The sequence below is a fragment of the Scyliorhinus torazame genome, chromosome 5, assembly GCF_047496885.1.
Source record: "Scyliorhinus torazame isolate Kashiwa2021f chromosome 5, sScyTor2.1, whole genome shotgun sequence".
NCBI lineage: Eukaryota > Metazoa > Chordata > Chondrichthyes > Carcharhiniformes > Scyliorhinidae > Scyliorhinus > Scyliorhinus torazame.
In genome coordinates, this window is record NC_092711.1 from 295,368,418 (window position 1) to 295,392,923 (window position 24,506).

The 24,506-nt window shown below is 42.8% G+C and overlaps 1 protein-coding gene across 2 annotated transcripts in view; it reads right to left on the reverse strand.

Annotated features, from left to right (window-relative positions):
* Positions 1–256: 256 nt before the first annotated feature.
* Positions 257–24,506, reverse strand: part of psmd10 (proteasome 26S subunit, non-ATPase 10) — a 33,090-nt gene continuing 8,840 nt past the window's right edge. For both annotated transcript variants that reach the window (XM_072505785.1, XM_072505784.1), the window contains 3 exons: positions 20,310–20,456; positions 12,285–12,451; positions 257–1,906 (listed from right to left, as the gene is read on the reverse strand). In XM_072505785.1, coding sequence (XP_072361886.1) covers positions 1,753–1,906; positions 12,285–12,451; positions 20,310–20,456 — 468 coding nt within the window. In that variant the 3' untranslated portion in view covers positions 257–1,752. The remainder of the gene's footprint in view (positions 1,907–12,284; positions 12,452–20,309; positions 20,457–24,506) is intronic.

A 24,506-nucleotide genomic window follows, 5' to 3' on the forward strand; every position in this document is an offset into this window, starting at 1 on the left:
GAAACCAATCTACAAGAACAAAGGAATACAATCCTCTGAACACAAATGAGCAGTAGGTCAACTGTGTCAGCACCTCACTTAATCATTTTGTGGATGAGCGGAGTCCAGATTCCCCAGAACCAACCAAGGCCAGCCAAGCCCCTCTGGTAGAATGCAGAATAACAAAGAACGATTATAGTCATATTTCACAAAAATAATTAAACATGCTTCTGGAAAGAGATTCAGGATTTTTTTTAAAGGAAAAACAAAGCAATGATTGCGTATACATCTTTATTACAGGAACCATATTCATTAGACACAAGGACATATCGATGAACAGTAGGATATAGAAGAAGTAGCACTTTCAATCAAATTTATTTTAATGTATGATATGCTGCACAGTGCTGCCAGACCTGACTAGTATCTCCAGTACTTTTTTCTTTTTTTCCAACACTACAATTGATTTACATGTCAAATATCCCCTCAATAACCTCCTTTCACCCAAACAGAACTGACGTGGTAAAAGAATGTTCATTTACCCCAGCAAATCTGTTTTAACATTAACTCCTACGCCAATGTATTGTAGTGGACATTTCTACATGTGAAATCAGCAGGAATGATTTGCTGCACAGGATCAGCCGGTAACCTTAGAAAGCATCAAAGTCAAAAATAGAGAACTTTTTGTAGTAAATAATTTGTAGTTCTAACTGTAAGAGATTCAGTAAAAGGTGACAATCAATAACTCCATTAAACAATGTGTTTAGTGCCAGTGGTATGAGGAAAATAAAATTGTTAAAATTACTGCTTCACATTGATTAATCCTTTCTTCTTCTCCAATCCCCAAAAGGAGGTCACATAGGAGGACCCATTCAGCAGGAAATGAAGAGAAGCTAGTCACAGGCAGTCAGCAATGATGACTGTACCCAATTAAATGTTAGACAACAATAAGGATTGCTTCATCTATTTAGATTCTCAATTCATTCATTAGCAGAATCCATCAGTATAATGTTTTCATCTATTGTTTGTGACAATAATTGAGTCTAGATAATGACTTTAAAAAAAAGTTTTGTTGCTGATATACAAAAGAGTCAGTGAACCTACTGAGGACATTGGCCTCAGCAAAAATCTAGGGTGGAAAAGAGAGGGGCAAGGGGAAGAAAGGATTAATCAGTCAATGACAATCCCTAGAAATTTCCAGTACTTCACAAGTCGGTTTTTAAAACATATCCTATGAGATATGTTAGTGTGAAGCTACAAATTACTGAACACACTTCCATTTTTATATTTTCACATCTTTAGTGACATCTTTCAAGCTTAAACCCAATCCAGCTGTTAGTTACAGTGACTACCCCACACTGCTGCAAGTTTGGTCTTTGACGTTCTTTATGAATGAACAGTTTTGACACTGCACTGTAAAGTGGGAAAGAGAATTTATTCTGTGATCAGTGCTGCTATCACTGCTTTGACAGGTAACTTAATCCAGAACCAGTGAAAGAGTTCGGCAAGAGAAACATCCCGTTTCATGTTTGCAGAGCTGTTAAGACCAAAGAATATATCAATGAGACTGTCGTAAAAAAAAGTATTTCCTTCAGGTTCAAGTCAAAATTATTCATGTGCTGTAGGGAGCACAACTCGTGTTATGCACATACTCAGAGAGTTAGCATGTCGTACACAACCGATACAAGCACTCAAAATTAGATGCCCCACCTTGCTTTTATCCCATGTTTTGAGGGAAACACCAGTTTACACTGCTGTCATAAAACTTTTCCATTTTCAACCTTCTATTATTCTCCTCAGCTGTAAGCCAAGACCACCTTTAGCCATTTGAAGAGGTGTCTTTTCCTCCTTGTTCTCAATGTAAATGCTTGCTCCATTCTCCACCAGAAGCTTGGCTTCCTCAGCCCGTTCTTCATCACATGCCAAGTGTCTGTAAAGAGAAGTTCAAATTAATCGTTAATCTCACATCAAATACAGTTGGGAGAAAGGTCAGCAATTTCAAGCTGCATTTTTGCTGGCTTTCTGTTAAAACAGAAATGTAAAATTACCAGTTGCCTGATAATAACATAGCTGCTGGGTTCATTAGTCTTTACTGTTTAATGGTCTCCGCTCCATGGAATAATAATAACCTTTATTGAAAAGATAATAGATTTCTATACTCGTGGGATGAAGGAGTATTGGGAGAGCGCTGGAGTATGGCGTTGTGATAGAGGATCAGCCATGACTATCATGTTGAATGGCAGAACAGGCTCCAAGGGCCAAATGGCCTAATCCTGTTCTCAATGATACTATAATGTTTCAGCAGCTATTTAATGCACACACAATCAATCCAAAGAGACTCCCCAGATACAGAATCGTTGAGAGACCATAAGGTACCACATAAATGCATTACCTCATAGTTATACATTTTATAATCCACAACCCTCATTACATAATCAGTAATTAATAATCATCGTTATTAGTGTCACAAGTAGGCTTACATTAACACTGCAATGAAGTTACTGTGAAAGTCGCCTGGTCGCCACACTAGGCGCCTGTTGGGTACATGGAGGGAGAATTCAGAATGTCCAATTCACCTAACAAGCAGGCATCTGGTGAACCTGAAGAAAATATAGCCCCCAGTAAAAGAATACATCAGGTGTAGTTAGAAACGGAAGTTAGCTGTTTGTCAGGTTTTTAAAAATAAATTTAGAGTACCCAATTTATTTTTTCCAATTAAGGGGCAATTTAGCGTGGCCAATCCACCTACCTTACACATCTTTGGGTTGTGGGGGCAAAACTCATGCAGACATGGGGAGAATGTGCAAACTCCACACGGACAGTGACCCAGAGTCGGGATCGAACCTGGGACCTCGGCGCCGTGAGGCAGCAGTGTTAACCACTGCGCCGCCCTAGATTGGCAGATTTTGGGTGCTTTTTAAGAGCTGTGATTAAACAATAAATTAAGTGGAAGGCTATGGGCCAAGTGCTGGCAAATGGGATTAGGTAGGCAGGTGAGGTGTTTTTCATGCGTCGGTGCACTTGTTGGGCCAAAGGGCTCTTCTTGCTGTATTCTTCTGTGATTCTATCATAACTCCAGAGATCACTTCTTAGAGACGGCAGAGGCGTTCGTGAAAGCTCAAGGATTTGGACTGAACTGAGTGATGGAACAGGGACTTTGTTGTTGGGATGGATTAGTTTACGAACATTGCTGTAACGACTGCTGTGCTTTGTTTAATTACGTGTCTTTGTACATAGTTAGCGATAATTGAAAGTGTTTCGTTTTCCCCCCCATTTTCTTTGTCTTCTCCCCTTCTCGTGTTTTGAGGGGTTTGAGAGAGTATATGGATGCGGGGGAGGGGAGATAAGCAGTTTCTGGGTTGGAGTGAGGGGCAGGGGCATTTTGGTATTTGAGGTGTGGGGGGAGGGGGGTCGCCTTTTCTTTGTTGTGCACCTGGGAGAGGGGGCTCTGGCAGAGGGCTAGCTCGCTAGCAACTGAGAATGGGAGCAAGGTGGAAGGAGGGGTTGCGGCCTGCTGAGCCTGTTTAGGCAGGTTTCGGGTAGCCGAGAGAGTGTGAATGGTAATGGGATGGGGATAGAGGAGAGACCCCCCGATCCGTTTGGTACGTGGAATATGTGCTGGTTGGGGGTTTGTGTGTAAAGGTGGCAAGGATGATTGACGAATATGTGGGATTTAGCAAGAATGGGGAGGTCTCACCATTGTGTAGAGGCCTAATTTGCTCAACCTTTCTGCATAAGCCAACCCCTTCATCGCAGATGGCCATGTAAACCTTCTCTGAATTGCTTCCATTGTAATTATTTCCCTCCTTAAGTAAGGAGCCCAAAACTATACAAAGTTGCTGTCTCACTAAGGCCATGTACAGCTGTAGCAAGACTTCCCTACATTTATATTCCATTCCCTTACAATAAAGGCCAACATTGCATTTGCCTTCTTAATTATGTGCTGTATCTGTATGCTAGTATTTTGTGATTCATGTACCAGGACACCCAGATCCTCCTTTGCCACAGCTTTCCACAGTCTCTCTCCATTTAAATAACATTCTGATTTTCTATTCTTCCAGCCAAAATAAACATTTTTCCACGTTATCCTCTTATCTTCCAAAAATCCCTTTGTGGACTCTGGGTGCGATTTTACGGCCCGTTGAGCTTGAGCGAGAGCGTGACGCGGCCGTTTGATTGCGGGAGAGGCCAAAATCGAGAACCGTGCCAGGCGGTTTGCGATCTAACTGGCCTGCTCCCTTTGGCATAATCAGGATCCTGCTGTGGTATGGCGAGAAATTAATAATCACCACTTAAAGACAATCTCCATACAACAGGAACGTCCCCTTACTAACGGCCTCCCCGGCAAGCGATTACACAGGTGCCAATTAGTATACCTTGTAAAAAAACATGAAGCTGGCAGAGTAACTGCTGTGGGGATCGAAGGAGGTGTGTAGCCATCTTCGCTCCCGGGCGTTGCTGTTTTTAATTCCAGATTTCTATAGAGTTCAAATTTCATCATGTGCCGTGGTGGGATTCGAACCTGGGACCCCAGACCATTATCCTGAGTCTCTGGATTACTAGTCCAGTGACAATACCACTACACCACCGCCTCTTTCCCCCCCCCCCCCCCCCCCCCCTCCCGTCTCCTCATTATAATCAATAGCCTCATCATTCTCGTGCAAGAAATTACATTTTTACAAAGCCACTGACATCCGCCAACCCAGGTTCTGATAACAAATTATGCTTTAAGACAGTGGGCTGCCCGACATTTCCCACACAGTTACATTGTATGTTTGATGTCAGAATGAAAGCACAGATTTATATTCATAGCAAAAAGTCCCCAAGTGTTTTACAGTAAATTCATTATTTTACAGTGTAATCTTTGTGGTTGTGGTCAACAGCAGCAATTTTTCACACATCAAGGTTGTATAAATATTTTAAAAAAGTAAATGATCAGTTAATCTGGGCAGGATTTTCCCAGCCCCCCCTTGGACTACTAAAGCCCCACTGTGCCGCGGAGGAGGTGTGCACCCATTCCCAAGTTCACCACCCACCATAGTGGGCAAGGACTAACAAGAGGAATTGTCTATCAATTTACAATAAAGGGGCTGAATGCCGGTTTGAGCATGATAGGACAGTGGGATCTTTTGGTCCCGACGATGTCTCTGGTGTTTTTGCGTTGCTCACCGGCTATGCCAGCTGGATTGTCAGGCCCCACTGATGGTGACTCCCCTGCGGCGGGTTCCCTGGTGGGAAGGACCGGAAAATGCAGCCCTCTGTTTTTACTCCAGGGAACTGATCTTAGGGCAGTGTTTTTCCAAACTTTTCCCCCCTGGGACACACATTTTGCTAACTGACCGACCTTCGGGACCCACGCCGGCCACCTTCGGGACCCACGGCACGTTCGCTCACTCAGTCTATCCTGAGTCAAGGCAGTTTAGGACACTAAAAAGTTTTCTTGCCACAGGCAAAGGAGTGAAAGAAAATCATCCAGTTTTCTTGTTCTTAATCACTATCCAGTAGCCTCTGGTGTAGTGAATGTCAGCATTGAGTGAGGACAGGATCAGACATGCCTGTGATGTCCTCCTATCTATAAAGGTTCACTGTCCAGGGTCACACATGAAGAAGTTACACATGAGAGATACTGGAGGCACTCCACCTTAATAAATCATTAATCCTTGGGGGAAGTACATTTTGTATTTGTTCAATAAATGGCCCATTTTCCACGGGTGCTCTCTGTCTTGGGCTCAGAATACTTACATCGTCTCCTGTAAAATACAGGTAAAACTAACAGACAAGAGACTCTCAGGAAGCAGAGAAGTAGCTGCAGCTTCTTGCTGGCTATTCTCTACATTGAGGATTTGGCCACATTGCCCGACGCCTCAGAGTCCACAGTAACAACTTTGGCCGGTCCCATCAACCCTGTGTCCACCAGACCCCCTTATCGCCCCCCCCCACCCCACCCCCCATTTTACAATACCCAATTTTCACAAAACATTTCAACACTAGCTCCACACTGCTTGTTGAAAATCAATACAAACCACCAGCTCCATCATTTCCCACCATCAATAAGCAGGGAACTTGTGCACCGTGTTTGCACATTCCCCTCACGGCATGACCAGTGTGTATTGCCCACTCGGAATTGCTTTTGAGACTTTCCAATTGTATAGAACAAAGCTCATTCAAAGCACCGAAAAGGAAACATTCTGTGGAAATGTTACTTTATTCCAATGTGTTGCAAGTGAAGCATGTTTTAAAAACCTGGCAATGACGGAATAAGTTGCTCACTGACAGGCAAACCCGTGACCAGTGAATGAGTGACAAACCAAGTGGGTCCCTCGACTGTCCATTGAATTTGGTATTCGGCCCCAAAATTCAGCGCAGTTGCAAGGACACGGAAATAAAAGATCTTTCTACCTGGCTTTCAATCAAATATTCCTTTGTGCTTACAGTGAAAATGCTAACACCTAGAGATTGTTACTTTGCTAACTGAATGAGGGCTATTGGGAAGAGAACAGATTTTGAACAAAGGAAATGAATGGCTGCCATCTCAGGTAGAACCTCTCTATCGACCCCCTAACAGTGTATCTGACCTTCTCCAAATGTAAAAATTCCATGGCCCAACCAGGCCGAGGCACTAGGCGGAGTAGGGGAGCTCCACCCAAGCAGAACTCACCTCCAGGCTATTAACAAAGCAAAGGTGAGGACATCCGTTATCGCCTCCGTCTGCAGTACCAGCGAGTCTGATACCCCAAATATGGCCACCGGTGGACAGGGACTCCATCTCGGCGTTAAAAATTTCTGACATGGTGTTAAAGAAGGACACCCAAAAGCTCAACAACTTGGGGCATGACCAGAACATACGAGTAGGATTAGCTGGGCCCCCAAGAACACTGTTAACAGCTGTCATCCACCCCCCAAAAAAACCCACTCGCCTCGCCTTGGTCAGATAAGCTCTGTGCACCATCTTGAACTGGAGCAGAGCACAGGAGGACATGCGAAGAGCTTCGCTCCACACCTCCTCATCCAAAATAGGACTCAATTCACCCTCCAACTTAGTCGTCACCTCATCCAACGGGGCCTACTCCGTTGGTCTAGCCATAAATATCTGTAATACTCCCCCCACCAAACTCGGCCGAAGATAAAATTCTCTTCAATGTGGTGTCAAGGGAAATGAAGGAAAAGTCTTCCGCAAAAAAACCCCACAAATCTGGAAATACCTAAGCAAATTGGTCCCAGGGAGTTGAAATTATACCGACAGCTTCTCAAAACTGACAAACCTTCCCTCCACGAACAAGTTCCCAAACCTTTCCAGACTATTCCCCTCCCATGACCGAAACTAGAGTCTAAACTCGCTGGCACAAAGAGACGATTATCACAGATAGGGGTCAACAACGATGTGGAGACAAATTGCCAGAATTGCTTCCAGATCATCAGGATGTATACAACCACTGGATTCTACGAAAATCTCGCAGGAGACAATGGAAGCGAGGCAGTTACTAAGGTACCCAAACTGGACCCCGTAGAAGAACCCGCCTCCATTTGCTCCCATATGGAACTCAGATCACTAAGCCGCCTCAGCTGATGAGCTAAAAAGCGACTGGCCTTCTCCCCATATTCATAGAATACCTCCTTCGAGAGAGAAGCTGACTCACCGCCTTACCTGGTGATAACAATTTAAATTGCATTTGCAGCTTTTTCCTGTTCGCAAGCAACTCTGGGGTAGGGTCAAGCGGGTACTTATGGTCCACCTCAAGGATGGAGTTCACTAGCCTCTGCCGCTCCACCCTCACAGTCCTTTTCACATGCGCCATGTAGGAAATTATCTCCCCTAAAAACCAGCTTAAGGGCTTCCCATCGAGTAGAAGGCGAGTTAGACTCACTATTGTTAAACTTGAGATGGCAGAGGATATATGTCCGCAAAATCCTTTGTCTGCCAACAACGCCATATTCAACCTCCAGTGCGGGCGCTGAGAATTACCTGACTCTAGGACCAAGTCCACAAATTGTGGAGAATGGGCCGAAATCCTCGCCGAATACCCCGTCCTCTTCACCCAGGGGAAAAGAGACCTACCTCCGTGAGTAAACATCTTGGTAAAGCCTGATGGCACGGCCTTCCCATTTACAGTCCCGATGCTCCTTAGTCCATTTCAGGACCCGTTCCTTCTCTTGGAACCTGTGGAACCAAACAATAACATCCGTGGTGGTTTGTTGGGACGGGGCTTCTGCCAGTGTCCGATTTGCTGGATCCTGCTCAGGAGGGGACACGGTTCCATTCTCTCCCAACATCTTGGAAAAAGTATTTTGAGAGAGTTTGGCCTTCCACACCCTCCGGCAACCCCACGGGTTGGGTCTGATAGTCTGCCTTCTAGAGCAGTTCTCCAGTTAATCTACCTTGGCCCTCAGTGCTTTATTTTCACCAGCCATCAGAGATATCTCAGCTTCTATCAAGGCAATCTGGTCGCTGTGGTTCGAGGCAGCCGTCTCCACGCCGTTAATCGCCATGCCATGCACTTTTACTATTTCGGAGGTCTTTTCTAACTTCGATCGAATGGGATCAGGGCATCCTCGATCAACTTACGAAAGTCTCCAAACACAACCCTCCATTGCTTCTCAAATTCCACCCCAAGACGGCGGCAAGCATCTCAGCCGTTATTGGAGTGGCTGGAGTCGCAGATGCAGCTTACGCTATTTTCTTCACTGAAGAGCCTCGAGAAGCCTCTGAATCGGTCGACAAATTTTAGCATGGTAGCACAGTGGTTAGCACTGTTGTTTCACAGCACCAGGGTCCCAGGTTCAATTCCCATGTTGGGTCACTGAAAGTGCGGACGGTCTGCACGTTATTCCTGAGTCTGCGTGGGTTTCCTCCGGGTGCTCTGGTTTCCTCTCGCAAGTCCCGAACGACGTGCTGTTAGGTCAATTGGACATTCTGAATTCTACCTGTGTACCCGAACAGGCGCCGGAATGTGGCGTCTAGGGGCTTTTCACAGTAACTTCATTGCCGTGTTAATGTAAGCCTACGTGTGACAATAAAGATTATTATATCTACAATTTCCTTTGCCCAGGTCCTTCTTGCCATTTCCTTTATGTGGGCACCTTGTACCATTGATCAGATGAGATTTTACGCAAAAATAAAGCCAGAAACTGTGCAAAAAGGGCTATAAATAAAGTACCCTAACGGGAGCCATCTCGCGCGTGACTTCGCCCTACATGCAGCCATCGGAAGACTCCTCCTAGTTTTTATAAAATAATACACTAACAGATCTTCTGTACCATTCATCGCCCAAGGTGAGTCACAGATTAGGCCATTATTAAAGATAAATTACACAGCTGATGAAAGAACTTGTACAATATTTGAGACAAATGTGTTCAGATAGTGAAATAATTATTGTTTTTGAACAGTTCTGAGAAACATGAGCGCGATGAACACACATTAAATGCAAAATCACGTACATTGAATACCCTCTGGCATTGGTGATGATGTCTTCAAAAGACATGGATGCTCAACCATACAAGTGCATGTTATATTATTTTACTAAATTGGAGCGGAGTCCCCTTAGATCAGAAACATCTAATTCATAGGAAAACAAAGTATTGGATCTTTCTAGTTTCTGTAACTATAGCTTGATTGCCGAATCAGAAAATGTGGGGGATTGAAATGTGCCTATTAGTTTGAAACTGAAGATTAGAAATCCAGGTCAGAAGCAACTTCAAAAATATTACAAGTGTAATAAAAAAGCAAGCTGCCGGCACATGTGACATTTTAAGGTGTGTGTGCTACTAAGCAGCTTTAAATATGGTTAATGGGTATTCCATGGCATTGTCCAGTTTGGAATGTGGGACAGAGGGTGGCGAAAGAATGTAAAATATTCCAGCAGTTAGGGGGAAAGATGTTGTGGATCCCTGTATTGGGATTGTTATGAATTTAAAAAATTTTTTTTTATTTTTTTTATAAATTGGATCTTGGAAATGTTTCTTTCCATGATGGCTTTCATGTTCCTAGCACAGAAACATTTAAAGCAGTGTTTTTCAAACTTTTTTCCCCAGGAACAACTTTTCTACCTGGCCGACCTTTGGGACTCACTTGATGGCCGGCACAGATGTGATAGGCCAAAGGGCCTCTTTCTGTGTTGTAAACTCCATGGGCAGGATTCTCCACTCCTGCACCTAAGTGCGCACGCCGTCGTGAACGCCGTTGAGGTTCACGATGGCGCGAAACGGCCCCGATCCCGACCGATTCAGGCCCCGACAATGGGCTAGGATCGGGGTCACGTCATCTACACGCGCCAGGCCTTGTCGCCGAGTAAAGGCGGCGCCGCATAGATGACACGGCTGGCGCCGCATAACTGGCGTCACCCGCGCATGCGTGGTTGCCGTCCTCTCAGAGTCCGCCCCCCAAGAAGATGGCGGACGGATCTTGCGGGGCCGCGGAAGGAAGGAGGTCCTCCTTCAGAGAGGACAGCCCGACGATCGGTGGGCACCGATCGCGGGCCATGCCACATTAGAAGTACCCCCCGGTGCAAGATCCCCCCTCCCCCCCACAGGCCGCACCCCCCAGCGTTCCCGCGCTGTTCCCGACGGCAGCGACCAGGTGTGGACGGCGCCGGGGGGAACCCGCCATTTTGGCCTGCCTGAGAATAGCAGAGGTGCCAGAGAATTGGCATTTTGGGTGTCTCCGACGATTCTCCGGCCTGTGGCCCGTGGAACTCGACAGGGCCGTTCCCGCCACTTGGGAGAATCGCGGGAGGGCGTCGGACCGGCGTCCCGGGAAATTTTGGCAGCCCAGGCGATTCTCCCAACCGGCGCGGGAGTGGAGAATCTCGCCCTATGACTCTATGAAAGTAGTGAGATATTCAAAGTGCATAATGGAGCCACACGGTTGATATTAATGTTTGAATTATGGGAAAAAACAAGATTTAGATTATGCTAGCACCTTCACAACTACATGAGCACAAAGTAGTTTGCTGCCAATGAAGTACAGTCACTGCTGTAGTGTCAATCTATGCACAGCAAGCTCCCAAAAACAGCAATGTGATAAAGACCAGATAATCTGTTTTTTGTGATGTTGATTGTAGGACATCAGGGATAACTCCCTGCTCTTATTGAATGTGTCTCATGGAATCTCTTACATCCACATGAGAAGCAGAGCCTCCATTTAACATGGTGTCTGGAAAACAGCATTTCTAACAAGGTGGCACCCTTGCAGTATGACACTAAGGTGTTGGCTTAGATGTGGCAAGATATTTTTTGGGTTGGCAGATGGGGAGCAGAAAAAGGCAGCAAATTTCAATAAAATTCCAAAGATGTTCCTCTGGTTGCTGTTGTGAAACAGCCCGAGTGTAATTGTTGTGTATCAGGCTTAATCTAGTAAATGCAGTGAGATTTGTTGCGGGCGAGGATTGACACCCAGACCCAGAAAGAAAGAAGACAGTTTTCTACAAACCCAGCAAGTTCAATCTGCTTCTCACTCCCGGATGTATTCTCTCGTCAACACATTTTGAATGGATGCATAAACTCTCCAACCTGGTATTTGTCTTTCAACGAGGGGACCGAGAGAGTGAGAGAGAGAAAATGTGCATATGTGGAGGGTTGCAGGGTGGAGGTCTAAGCTACCTTCTCTACAGAAATGGGGACTGAGTCTCTTGGTGGGTGATCCCGAAAAGCTACTCAATTTAAGGTAGTTGATTTAAAGACTTCAGTTCAGTGACGAATCAGATTAATTGGTGATGTTGTCCCTTTACTTGGCTTCAGTCTTGTCCGTGTGATGGTTCTAAATTACAGCTAACCGCCTGGCTTGCGGTTGGGATGTTTGTCAGCCGGCAAGTTCAATCTGTTTCTCACTCCTGGATGCATTCTCTCGTATCTCCCCTCACAAAAGCCATTTTCGTGGCACTCTTGCCATCCAGCTGATCTTACCAGTAGTTGGAATTCTTACATTGATTTCGGAGGTCACCGCAACCCTTTTTACACCCGCCCGCAACCCACCTGCTGGTCACGACCCCCACTTTGAAAAAGCCTGATTTAAAGCATTGGTACTATATCTTGTGCGCTCGTCCACTCCCTCATAAACCTGAACACTTGATAATATCTTTGTGTGTGAAACCTTTTTTTAAATTTAAAAAACACCTTTTGAAATGAACAAAGCCTAAAAGTTGTAGCAAACTGACATTTATCAACAATTTAAAATAACTGCTATTCAATAAGAAGTAATATATCTAAAGGTGACCCAGGGCAGGGAAGCCAAAAGTTGTTTAGTTATACTCTGACTTTTTAAATACCCCTTCACACATGAACTACACTCCTTCAAAAATAAATGAGGTACTTACAGTGGCGTGTTTCCCTCCAAGTCCTGGAGATTTGTAGAGGCATTGTGCTTCAGCAAGAGCTGTACGAGGCGGATGTTTCCTTTTGCTGAAGCTCTATGCAAGGGAGTGGAGTGGATATTGTCTGTAATATTAGGATCTGCTCCATTCTCTAACAACATGCAAGCAATCTATAGTGAGAACAGAATTAGGGTTTTTGAATAAAAGCAGTTTGCTACTTCACAAAATAAAAACATTAAACCGTTGTTACATTAAAAGTAGGTTTGATTCTGCACTCTGCAACCGTACTTCAGAAAAGAGAAAGATGAAAGGAGTTATCAATATTACTAGCCACTGTTTGGCAACAGATTTGTCTCACATTCAACTTCAGGGGACTCCAGAATACTTCTACAAGGATGAACAAACCAAAAAAATGGTAGCCAACCATCAGAATGAAAGGTAATACACTAAGTTGCCTGCTGCACTGCTCATTTTAATATCCAAGATGGTGATAATGATGGGAGACTCACTCCACAGCAACACCTACTCACTGAGGCAAACGACTACAGTGTTACAGGCAGTGTTTACAGAGGAGTGAGAAATTGATTTTTGGGTGATAGCTATCACCCATTTTGCACTGCCATACAAGATCAATTTTCTTCAAGATATTTTCATTCTAGAATGTCTACAATTTCAAATGGTAATTATTGACAAAAATGTGGCGAAACATCATGACAAAAGCAAGTGCACATATACACGAGACATTTCAACTACATATTATAGAAAGTATCCATCCAAGTTAGTCTCTCCAGTTTTCAATTGGCTATAGATGTGCTTTGAGTAAATGTCAAGACACGGATTGATGAAAACTTTGCCCTCATTATAAAAAGTCCTTCAGAGCCAAGCAGCTTACATCTCAAGACAAGCCACAAGTTATGGTGCATTTTCTAGGTGATATGAAATGTAATCTTAAAATACCCCCAAATGATAGGGGTTTATTAGATTTTTTTAAAAAGTTGTTGCGATTTAATCTAGGTAGCTTTAGCAGTCGATTCCTGGCATCTTCTTCAGAGGGAGGCTACTGGATTCCATCCATTCAAGGATTTGTGAACTCGCCTGAGGAGGTGGGGGGTGCTGGTGAGACTGTTGTGTACCATGAAAGCACATTTGATGAAATGATCATTAAAACATACTGATCAACTCAAGTGAAGTAGTCAGATATTGATCAGTTGGGGCTACTGAGATCATGAAATGGAAAGTAAGATACTGTTTATAATCGCTTAAATCACTGAACAAAAGTTGCACTGCTAGCTTTAAAAGCGCAAGCTCAACTTCATATCATAGCTGGGTGCTAGATAGGCAGTTTAAATATTTAAAAGGAAAGAAATATTCAGAACTAAACATAATTGAGTATTATGCAAAGGGTTCATAGAAACAGCATAATGCACAAATCAGGCCAACAAGTGATAAAAGTCCATGGGAACTCATTATGTTTTCATCTTACAAGTATCCATTAGGTCAATTGTCCTATAGAATACAAATGCATTTAAGTGGGCTGTGTGGTCACAGTACTGTGAGTCAGCACACTGAGGAACGATCCGGACCAGATTAAACTATGCCACCTCAACTCACACGATTTTCTTTGAACATTAAAACAGATAGTTAACAGATAGCTGGAGAGCTATTAATCACTGGCTGATAAATAAGTCAGAAACAGAAGTGAAGCCACTGTGCCACTCTGACATTACCAAGAAATGAACCTTAGTTTAGATAAGACGTCATGAAAATAAAGCTCTGCAAAAATGTCTATCTGCCCAAAACGTTTACTCTTTTTTTTCTCCACAGATGCTGCCTGATCTGCTGAGTATTTCCAGCATGTTCTGTTTTTATTCAGATTTCCAGCATCTGCAGTATTTTGCGTTTGTTAAAATGTGTTTCGTTCTCTCTCCCGTCATAAAAATACATATGCGTGCCAAAAAGAGTTTTGCAGTTTCGAATAAAAAACACGCAGAAACAAATAAAGGGGAAAAAGCACCGAAAGAGACAATGGGAAGTGCAAAAATATAACACAGAGCCTTCACGAGAACCGGCTGCTGAGTCAAATCATCCACGGGTAGGTGGTGGAAATCATTACCAAACTAGTGACAAAAGCAAAGCAAAGTTACAACTACTGAACTTTGATGATGAGGTGACGCAGCCACATCAGCTTTACTTTAGTGCTTGCCTTTGTGGATTTCTGAATGCCTTTGGGTCAGTGGATTATGGGTATCATTTTCAGGTGGCGAAGGACTGCAAGAAGGTCAAGTGTCTACATAGATTACATAGAACATACAGTGCAGAAGGAGGCCATTCGGCCCATCGAGTCTGCACCGACCCACATTAATCCCTCACTTCCACCTTATCCCCGCAACCCAATAACCCCTCCCAACCCTTATGGACACTACGGGTAATTTAGCATGGCCAATCCACCTAACCTGCACGTCTTTGGACTGTGGGAGGAAACCGGAGCACCCGGAGGAAACCCACGCGGACACGGGGAGAACGTGCAAACTCCGCACAGACAGTGACCCAGCGGGGAATCGAACCTGGGACCCTGGCGCTGTGAAGCCACAGTGCTAATCACTTGTGCTACCGTGCTGCCATGTCTAGTGGGACAAAGAGAGAGAAGTTCTCAAAAAGAAAAAGCCAAAGTTTTTTAAAAAAAGAATTGAATTGTGGCCAGAATTTGAATCAGTAAAGGGAGGGGTGGTGCCTTAAAGCAGCCTGCTAGGGCAGCAGACAAGTAACGATGAGTGCCCCAGAAGATGTTGAGGACAAAAAGAAAGGGTAGTAACAACAAGCGGTGTAGCTGGAGGATTTCTTTGAGCAGCATTCTAATACATTATACTCTCTCAACATCCTTCCTTTAGTGTGAAGCTCAAAGGTCCACAAGGTACTCTAACTGTGGGTCTACTAAGGTTTTACAATACATTCACCATTGCATTTAGACTTTCATATTTGATGCCATGAAGCTTAATATTCCATCTGTTTTTTTTAAATGACATTACCCACTCGAGTTCTGCATTTAACATGTTGTGAACCTGAGCTTTCAAACCCCTCTGCTCTTACTACTCATTCAGCATCCCCACACACAATTCATTTTTGCCAAAATTTGTAGCCTACATATTTTGACTGACACTAAATTCCAAATGCCATCTTTTTGCCCATTCTAGCATCTTCTCAATATCCACTTATAGCTTCCTGTAGTGCGATGGATTATTTACCATGACTTATCTTAGCATCATCTGCAAATCTGGACATTCTCAAAAGAAGAAGCCCCAAAATGGAGGTCTGTGGAACACTGCTACCCGCTTAGAATGACTGATAAAGTAGCCCCAACACTTATTCTTTAGTATCTAACCAGTTTTTAGTCCACTTTGCTACTCTTCCTTGAACTTCACACCCTTTAAAGTTCTAGTTTCCTGTGTGGCATTTTGTCACACTTCTGGAGAGTCCACATTCACCAGATCTGTAGCCTTGTCAAATCATTTTATCAGAATTGGATTGGATTTGTTTATTGTCATGTGTACCGAGGTACAGTGAAAAGTATTTTTCTGCAAGCAGCTCAACAGATCATTAAGTACACGAGAAGAAAAGGGAATAAAAGAAAATACATAATAGGGCAACACAAGGTAACTACATAAGCACTGGCATCGGATGAAGCATACAGGGGTGTAGTGTTAATGAGGTCAGTCCATAAGGTTCCTCTAATATAATTTTCCTCTTGGAGATCTAGGTTGGCTACTCCTAATTATTTTCTCTTCATCTGGATATTTTGTGATTTTATCATTACAGAAACCAAATGTTTTTCTCCTGTGGATTTTAACCACTAATTACCTGGGTTAGCTCTGCAAAGTGCCTGGAACCACAGTCTAATCTTATCGATCGCACTTTAAATAAAATACAAACTATGCTTCTGGACTGCAGCTGTCAGCTTGGCACAATTGGCAGCATGGCCATGCAGGTCAGAAGCCCCGATAAGGACATCAGCACATAATGGAGTCATACGGCCAAACATGTCTATCAATTCAAGACTGACATTTCAATGCTGCCACCTTTTGGACAATATGTTAAGTGGAATATGACTGGAGGGTGGTAAATGGATATTCTCCAAGCATCCTGGTCAGCATTTCTCCCTCAAATAACACCCAAGACTATCCTGACATTTGTGTATTGTTTGCTGCCTAGCTGGGCCACATTTGCCAGCATGATAGCGATTGTACCTTAAAAGTAATCTATAACTCGTAAAACACTCTGGCTGTCCTGAACAGCTGAAAGGCTCAATACGACTGCAGCCTGAAGAACAATTAACTCTAAGCTCGTCCAATGTTTATGTAACAAGTATACTTGTGGCTTTAAGGAAAAAAAACCTCTGCTTAGTGGAAGAATTGCATACTGTGCGTTACACGATGGAATGCGTCTAGTCATACAAAATAGCCACAAGAGATTCACTTGAAAAAACTGTTAAAAGAAACTGCCAGTGGATGTACAGGGAGGAAACAATTTTCAGATGCTGTGCTTTTCTGATTGGAAGCGTGAAACCAGTTTGCAAAATTCACTGACCAAACAGCAATCAAACTTTTAGTGGCCGAAGGTGTTATTTCCTTAGCAATTGGACGTTGACCTTTAAAATAGAATTTGTGGTAGCATAGTCCAGCCCTGTCTTTATACAAGAGTACATTATTGTGAGCAGTACCACCTCTAAATAAAAACATTGTTTCTAGCATGCATTGGCTCCATCATGTCAAGTGCAACATGGAAATTCATTGCATCTGCAAGTTCAAACTTCATATTTCTACAACAAATCAAACCAAAAGATAGAGAACATGCAAGTAACACACAAGGCTGGAGAACTTCCAATATAATTTTTTTTTAAAAAAGCTGTCAGTAATATATAACAATGAAAATAGTCAGATTACCATAACAACTTGTATTAAAAATCTTTACAAGCGCCATCTTTAATTCTCCACTAAACTGAGGGCATATTTTTAGAAATAAAGTTTCTAACAATGAAACATGAAAAATAAACAGTGATTCAGCATAATTTAAAGACGTCCATTTGCTGTGTTTGAAATGCTTGCAGTAACTTTTCCATTAGCAGCCTGCATTAAGATGTATAATAAAGCAAAATATAGGGGATGCTAGAAATCTGAAGTAAAAATAGAATATGTTGGAAAAACTCAGCAGGTCTAGCAGCATCTGTGGTGCGAGAAACAGCTTTTTAAGTCCTTTTGACTCTTCTTCAGAATTAAAGAGGAGAAATACAATGGATTTTATATTAAGAGGGGCTGTCACAGGCGGAACAAAATAGAAGATAGATGGAAGCTAGGAGAGATTTGACAAAGATGTCATGGGCACAAGACAAATGGGAGTATTAATGGCTTTGTTAAAGACTAAAGAAGGTGCTGATAGTGGCATAAAGGTAAGCTGGCAGAATGTGTTAATAACAGAACAATGCTCTATGGAAGCAAAACTTAAGAACAAGTGACAGACAGCCCTGTGGGGATGGGGTGGTGTTGGGACAAAACAATTGGATTAAAAAAGGGGTCAAGATGGGAGGACAAGATTCATGCTCAGTAGCTGTTGAACTCAAATGTTATGTCCAGATTGCTGTAAGGTGCTTAATTGGAAGCTGAGATGCTGTTTCTCCAGTTTGTGCTGGGCTTCCACTGGAACATTGCAGCAGGCCAAGGACGGACATGTGGCAGGAGAGCAAGATGGGGAGTTGAAATCGCAAGGCACAGGAAGATCAGAGTCTTTTTTAAAAAAGATTTAGAGTATCCAATTATTTCTTTCCAATTAAGGGGGGCAATTTAGCATGGTCAATCCATCTACCCTGCAAATCTTTGCGTTGTGGGGGTGAGACCCATGCAGACAAGGGGAGAACTCCACACGGACAGTGACCCGAGGCTGGGAACTTGGCGCCGTGGGGCAGCAGTGCTAACCACTGTGCTACCGTGTCGCCCTGGAAAGTGAGAATCATGCTGGCAGATTGAGCGGAGGTGTTGCACAAAGCGGACATGCAGTCTGCATTTAGTCTCTTCAGACCAAATTGAAGGTAGTGCAAGTGAAATGCTGCTTTACTTGACAGGAATGTTTGGGGGCTTGGTAAGTGAGGATAGAAGAGGTAAAGGGGCAGGTGTTGCACCTTTTGCAATTGCATGGGAAGGTACTCTGGGAAGGGGTTGAGGAGTTGGGGATGATGCGAGGAGTCGATTAGGGCATTAACTTGTCTCAAGTGCAAGCAACTTACAAGATAACTTCTAAAAATGTTTACGATTGACAATGAGAATGCCATTTACAGCAAACAGTGGTTCTGTTCCCCTCTCCTCCAAGAATGGAAATTCCAACGGACAAAACACAAAAATTAGCTGTTGCCACTTGCCTGATTATGGTTCATTAACACTTGTTGAAAAATGCCCAGGCAGATGCCTGGTTAGGACAGGAATAAATGAACATTATGACTGAATAGTCCACGGATATGCCAATTTGGCTCACACATTACACATGCCTAGTGGCTATCAGGTGAATACCAGAGGGATGCAGATGTTTGTACTACCACAGGCTGAAAGGAAAGGTTCAGTGGTTAAGCCACAGGATATGTTTAGTTTGCAGGAAGTAAAGTTATTGGTATCTTAACAATTTCTGTATAATTTACAAGTTGAGGCAAACTTTATCTTGTACCCAAAATGTTACGGCGGCAAACAGGTGTTAGGTTATGTGGACCATAGTAAATGTTTATAATTTTTAATCTTCAGAGTAGTTTGACATGCTAATCGATCCTGGTGCAGACCATGTCACACTTGTCATTCTGGGTACAATTTCATTTTGAGGTGGACTCTTGACAGAAAGTCAGATGAAAAACAAAACATTGCGAATCTACATTGTTCGGTTTTCACTGACCCCTGAGCAAATCAAGAAGACAACAGTATACGCAAGTCCTGTGTTTACGAACTGATGGTATGTCAGCAAATAAGGATGAGCAAACATATTTAGGAACTGCACTAAAGTATGCATGGAGTGAGAAATAGACTTTAAGGAGAAAGTGCACCTTCAAAAGGGATTTGGTAGTATAGGAGCTATGGATTTGTGATCAAGAGGCCTGGATAAATGATCCAGAGACACAAGTTCGAATTCCACCTAAAGAATAAATTCAGCTAAATAAATGGCAAGTATCAGTGGTATCAAAACCACTGGATCATCATACATATCCACCTGGTTCACTGATATCCTTTGGGGAAGGAAATTTGTCTTCTTTATCCACTCTGTCATACGTGTGACTTCAGTGCAACAGCAATGTGGTTTACAGCCCTCTGAATAGCCTTGCAAGCAACTCTGTTGTATTTGGGAAGGTGGTTCACCACCACCGTCTCAAGAACAATTAAGGATGGGAAATACCCTTGCCAGCAGCACCCACATTCTGTGAATTCAAGATTAAAGGAAGTAGTAGCAATTGTGTGACGTTGTACTGTTCTGCATGCATTTTCATTTATTAAAATTACTGCAAATGAAACCTAGCAACTCAACTTGAACATAAAGCAAACATAAAACAAACTAGAATGCAGTATGTTAATAGCTGTGTCTTTTGGGTCTATGTCTAAGAGTGAAACAAAGGTGCAGAGAGAGCTGGTGATCTGTAATCGTAATTCCCAAATCTACAAGAACTTCACAGGTACTGAAAAACTAGAGTATTTTTTTTATTCTTTCATGGGATGTGGCTGTCGCTGGCAAGGCCAGCATTTGTTGCCCATCCCCAATTGCCCTTGACCGTTGAATAGAAATATAGAAATGTGAAGTCTACATATACAGAATGCAGTAAAATGATTTACAGAGAGGTTTCATCAAAATCCCTTAACCCTCAATGACAAGAAAGTACCAAAGGCCCCTGGGTGTTTGAGTAACAAAGAGCTCCTGAATAACGATCTCCCGAGAGATGGAGGTGTGAGCAACTAAAGAAACCAGACATAAATCAAATAGAAATTGACACATTTTCAAACGTTGCTGCAATACCTCGTATCGGTTTCGAGAAGCAGCATAGTGCAGAGGTGAGCAACCATTCTGATTGATAGCATTGACCTGAGCTCCTTTACCAATCAGCACCTTCACGATTTCCTCTCGACCTGCCGATGCAGCAATGTGTAGGGGTGTCCAGCTGACCTGTAAAATTTAAATTGCCAGCATGTAAGTTTAAGAGCCCAATAGAACGGGAATCTTAAGAAACAGAAAATGCTGGAAATATACACAGACCAGTCAAGCAGCTGAGGCAGGGTTACACCCATTGATCAACCCATTGTCATGATGGCAACAATCTTTTCTGTTTACAGCTGTTGAATGCCCTGTGAATTCAAACATTTTCTGTTTTTATTTCAGTGTTTCAACATTTATTTTCCTTTTTGATTTGTAGACTTACTACTAACTTAGAACATAAGAACATAAGACTTCTGTTGAAATATTGCATAGAATTAAAAATGTGTATTGTTTAGAGCCAGATTTTTAAGCCTAGGTTCAGGATGCAGGATCAAGACTTTTCTTTAATTTGCCTCAACAATGCAACTTAATTCTCATGAGCACCCTCTCATGGTGTGAGTGTAGATAACAACCTAGGTGATTCCTTCACCATAACTGGACAGTTGTGTCATTGAGCCAGAGGTTGGTTTAGACTAGCCTGAATTTATTTCACGGAGGACCATTATTGCGAGTAGCGAAACAGCCGAGATGAAGTGAAAGGATTTCCCTAGTGCAATTGAGGATCTTGTTTTTGAATAACGCACTTCTTTCAAACGCCAGTTTACTTGCATAAATTGTCACTTAGCAAGGTCACTGAGAGAAATCACAAAAGTAATTGTTTTGGGAAACAGAAGTCTGATATTGCAGGAGTGAGATTGCATTTCAGAGGATGTTAATGTTGCATGGTAAATGGGGCTTTATGCTACATCTCAGTACATTTAGGAGTGCTATGTGATGCCAAAGATGAAAGAAAGTATAATTTCCTCACACCATAAATCCTAATTTGATTTGTGCAAGATCCACCTTAAAAAATCCGATCATAGCAACAGGAGTAGGCCATTTAGCCTTCAAGCTTGTTTCAGCATTTACCAAGATCATGCCTGATTTGCAAACTAACTCCAAAGGTTCTCCTCTGGAACACACATCCCTTAATGTCTTTAATTAACAAAGACCCATCAACCTTATATTTAAAATTAACAATGGATCTGGCACCTGCTGTGAAGGAGAGTTTTGAATTTCTAACATTCTAGAAGTGCTTTCCAATTTCGCTCCTGAAAAGTCCAGCTCTAAATTTTATTCGGGAATCCCCCTCTCCAAGGATGTGCAGGTTAGGTCGATTGGCCAAGCTAAATTACCCCTTGGTGTCCAAAAAGATGTACAGGTTAGATTAAGGGGTTAATGGGATAGGGCGGGGGAATGAGCTTGGGTGAAGTTCTCGTTCAGAGGGTTGGTGCGACTCAATGGGCCGAATGGCCTGCTTCTGCACTGCAGGAATTCGATTCCCTCTACTCAACTAGCAGAAATGGCTACTCTCTATCTACCGTATTTGTTCCTTTAATACCTTCAAAGATTTCCATGGAATCACCCCATAACCTTTTAAATTTCAGGAAATATAATCCTAATTTTTGAATTATTTTCTCATAACTTGACCCTTGGAGTCCAAGTATAATTCTCGTAAATTAAAAGTGCATCTCCTCCAAGTCCACTCCATCCTTCCTCAGATGCACAGAACTGCTCACATACTCCAGATGTGGTCTAACCAGGGCTATTCACAGCTCAAGCCTGACTTCTATCCCTTTGTATTCTATTCTGTGAAACCTAAAGGCCAGCATTCCCTTAGCTTGACTATTTTCTGTGCCTGTTCTTCTTGCCATTTTAACAATCTGTGTAATCGGACACCCGATTCACATTGGACCGACATTGTTTCTAGCTTTTCACCATGTAAAAAGTGCCCTCTTCTATCCTTTTAGTTAAGATCTTAAGTGGATTTGTTTATATTTTCCAACTTTCAAATCTATTTGTCCCAATTTTACCCATGCATTTAATTAATGTCTCCGTGTAATTTTATGTTTCCAAACACACTGCTTACAATGACCCCTTCTTAGTACCATCAGCAAATCCAAAGGTATCTGGCTTCCTATCCCATTGCCAAGGTGGCTAATAAATATTGTTAGGTTGAGGCCTCCAAGACAGACCCTTGTGGGATTCATCACATCCTGCTAACTACAATATCTGCCCATTATCCCTAATCGCTGTCTCCAGTTGCTCAGGCTAATTTCTTATCCAGGTCAATAATTTGCCTTCAATTCCATGAGTTTCAACTTTAGCTAACAGTCTGTTTTGAGAGATGTTATCAAAAGCTTTACTGAAGCCCATGTAAATAACATCTATAGTCATTCCCCCGTCCACTACTTCAATCACCATTTCAGAAAGTTTAACCAGGTTCATCAGGCATGTCTTACCCTTTACATATTCATGCTGGTTGACTCCGATCAGTTGTACATTCTCAAGGTGATCAGTTCCCTAATAGACTCTAGCAATCTCCCATCAACAGATGTTTGGCTAGCTGGCCCATAAGTCCCTGTTTATTCTCGCTCACATTTCCTAACAGCAAAAGTGGATTGCAAAATTGTGCATGTTATTGGACAATTCCTAGAGAGAACTTCTCACCTACTTCCTTTGAAACCCTGCAGCAGAAACCACCTGGTCCTCAGGATTTGTCAGTCTTCAGTGCCATTGTTTTATACATTGTTATTTTGCTTCTGTTAATTTTTGTGTGGCCCTGTCCCCGATTCACTGTTCATTTCCTCGTGATGTCTGGTATGTTGACCCCTTTCCCTACCGTAACTATGGTCACAAACTAAATTATTCAGCATGTTCACTATTTCCTTATTTGCATGTTTACAATATCGCCTTGGAGTCCCGGGGGGGGGGGGGGGGGGGGGGTTTGCTCGTCTGGTCACCCTCATTATCCTAATGTAATCGTAAACCTTGTGCTGATTATGATAGTCATTACAATTATAGTTTAATATGCCCTTTTTATAGCTTTTGTCTATACTGTTACCCTTTTCTATCCTTTATGTCTTTTATCAGAATCCATGCTACATCCTGCATTTTTCTACCCTATTTTTTTCAGCTTTGTTCCAGTAATGTCTGCCATGTGATACCACCCAAGTTGAATATGCACCTGTAATTCATTCATTTTGTTCCTTACATTCTGTGCATTTCCACAAACAACATTCATGAAAATGAAAATCTATTATTGTCACAAGTAGGCTTCAAATGAAGTTACGGTGAAAAGCCCCTAGTCGCCACATTCCGGCGCCTGATCGGGGAGGCTGGTACGGGAATTGAACCGTGCTGCTGGCCTGCCTTGGTCTGCTTTAAAAGCCAGTGATTTAGCCCTGTGTTGGTCCATGTATCTGTATTTCTGCTTTCCTGTTTAACTTGCATTAATTGGTCACGCTAAATTGCCCCTTAGTTGGAAGAATAACTTTTTTTTTTAAATGCTTGTATTTTTCCCCAGGTCAAAACTCTCACTTATCTAAAATGACTTCCAATTTCTGCTCAGGTGTGCAACCACTCATCAGCATGAAGTTTGTGTGCTGCCTGTTTCAGAAGCAGTGTCATGCATCATGATCCCATTGCCCAGTTTCTGGCATTCGTGAATTTTACAGCCCATAAATTTTAAGCAGTTTTTATATTAACTTTAGGAAGTAGTTTCAAACAGCACAGGATCCTCCCATTGATTTTCTGGTGATGATACAATCCATGAAAGCACAGGCCTACATATATTGCATTTACATAGCACCTTTGGTGTAGTACAACATCCAAGTCCTTTATCAGGCATAAGATTGACATGGATAGGTGACCAAAGCAAAAAGTAAGTTTCAAGGAGGATCTTGACCAAGAAGAGTGAGGTGAGGCAAATGTGGGGAGGGAGTGGGGGAGCTTAGGATATAGACAACAGAAGACGCAGCTGCCAATCGCAGAGTGAAGGAAGTGGGGGATGGATGAGGTCAAGAGTTGAAAGAATGCAGCGTTCTTGGGGAGTAGTCGATCTAGAGGTGGGTACATACAAAGAGGGGCTAGGCCACAGAAACATGGGAATTAGGGGCAGAAGTAGATAATTCAGCCCTTCGAGCCTGCTCCGCCATTCAATCAAATCATGTTTGATCTCTTTCTGGTCTCAAATCCACC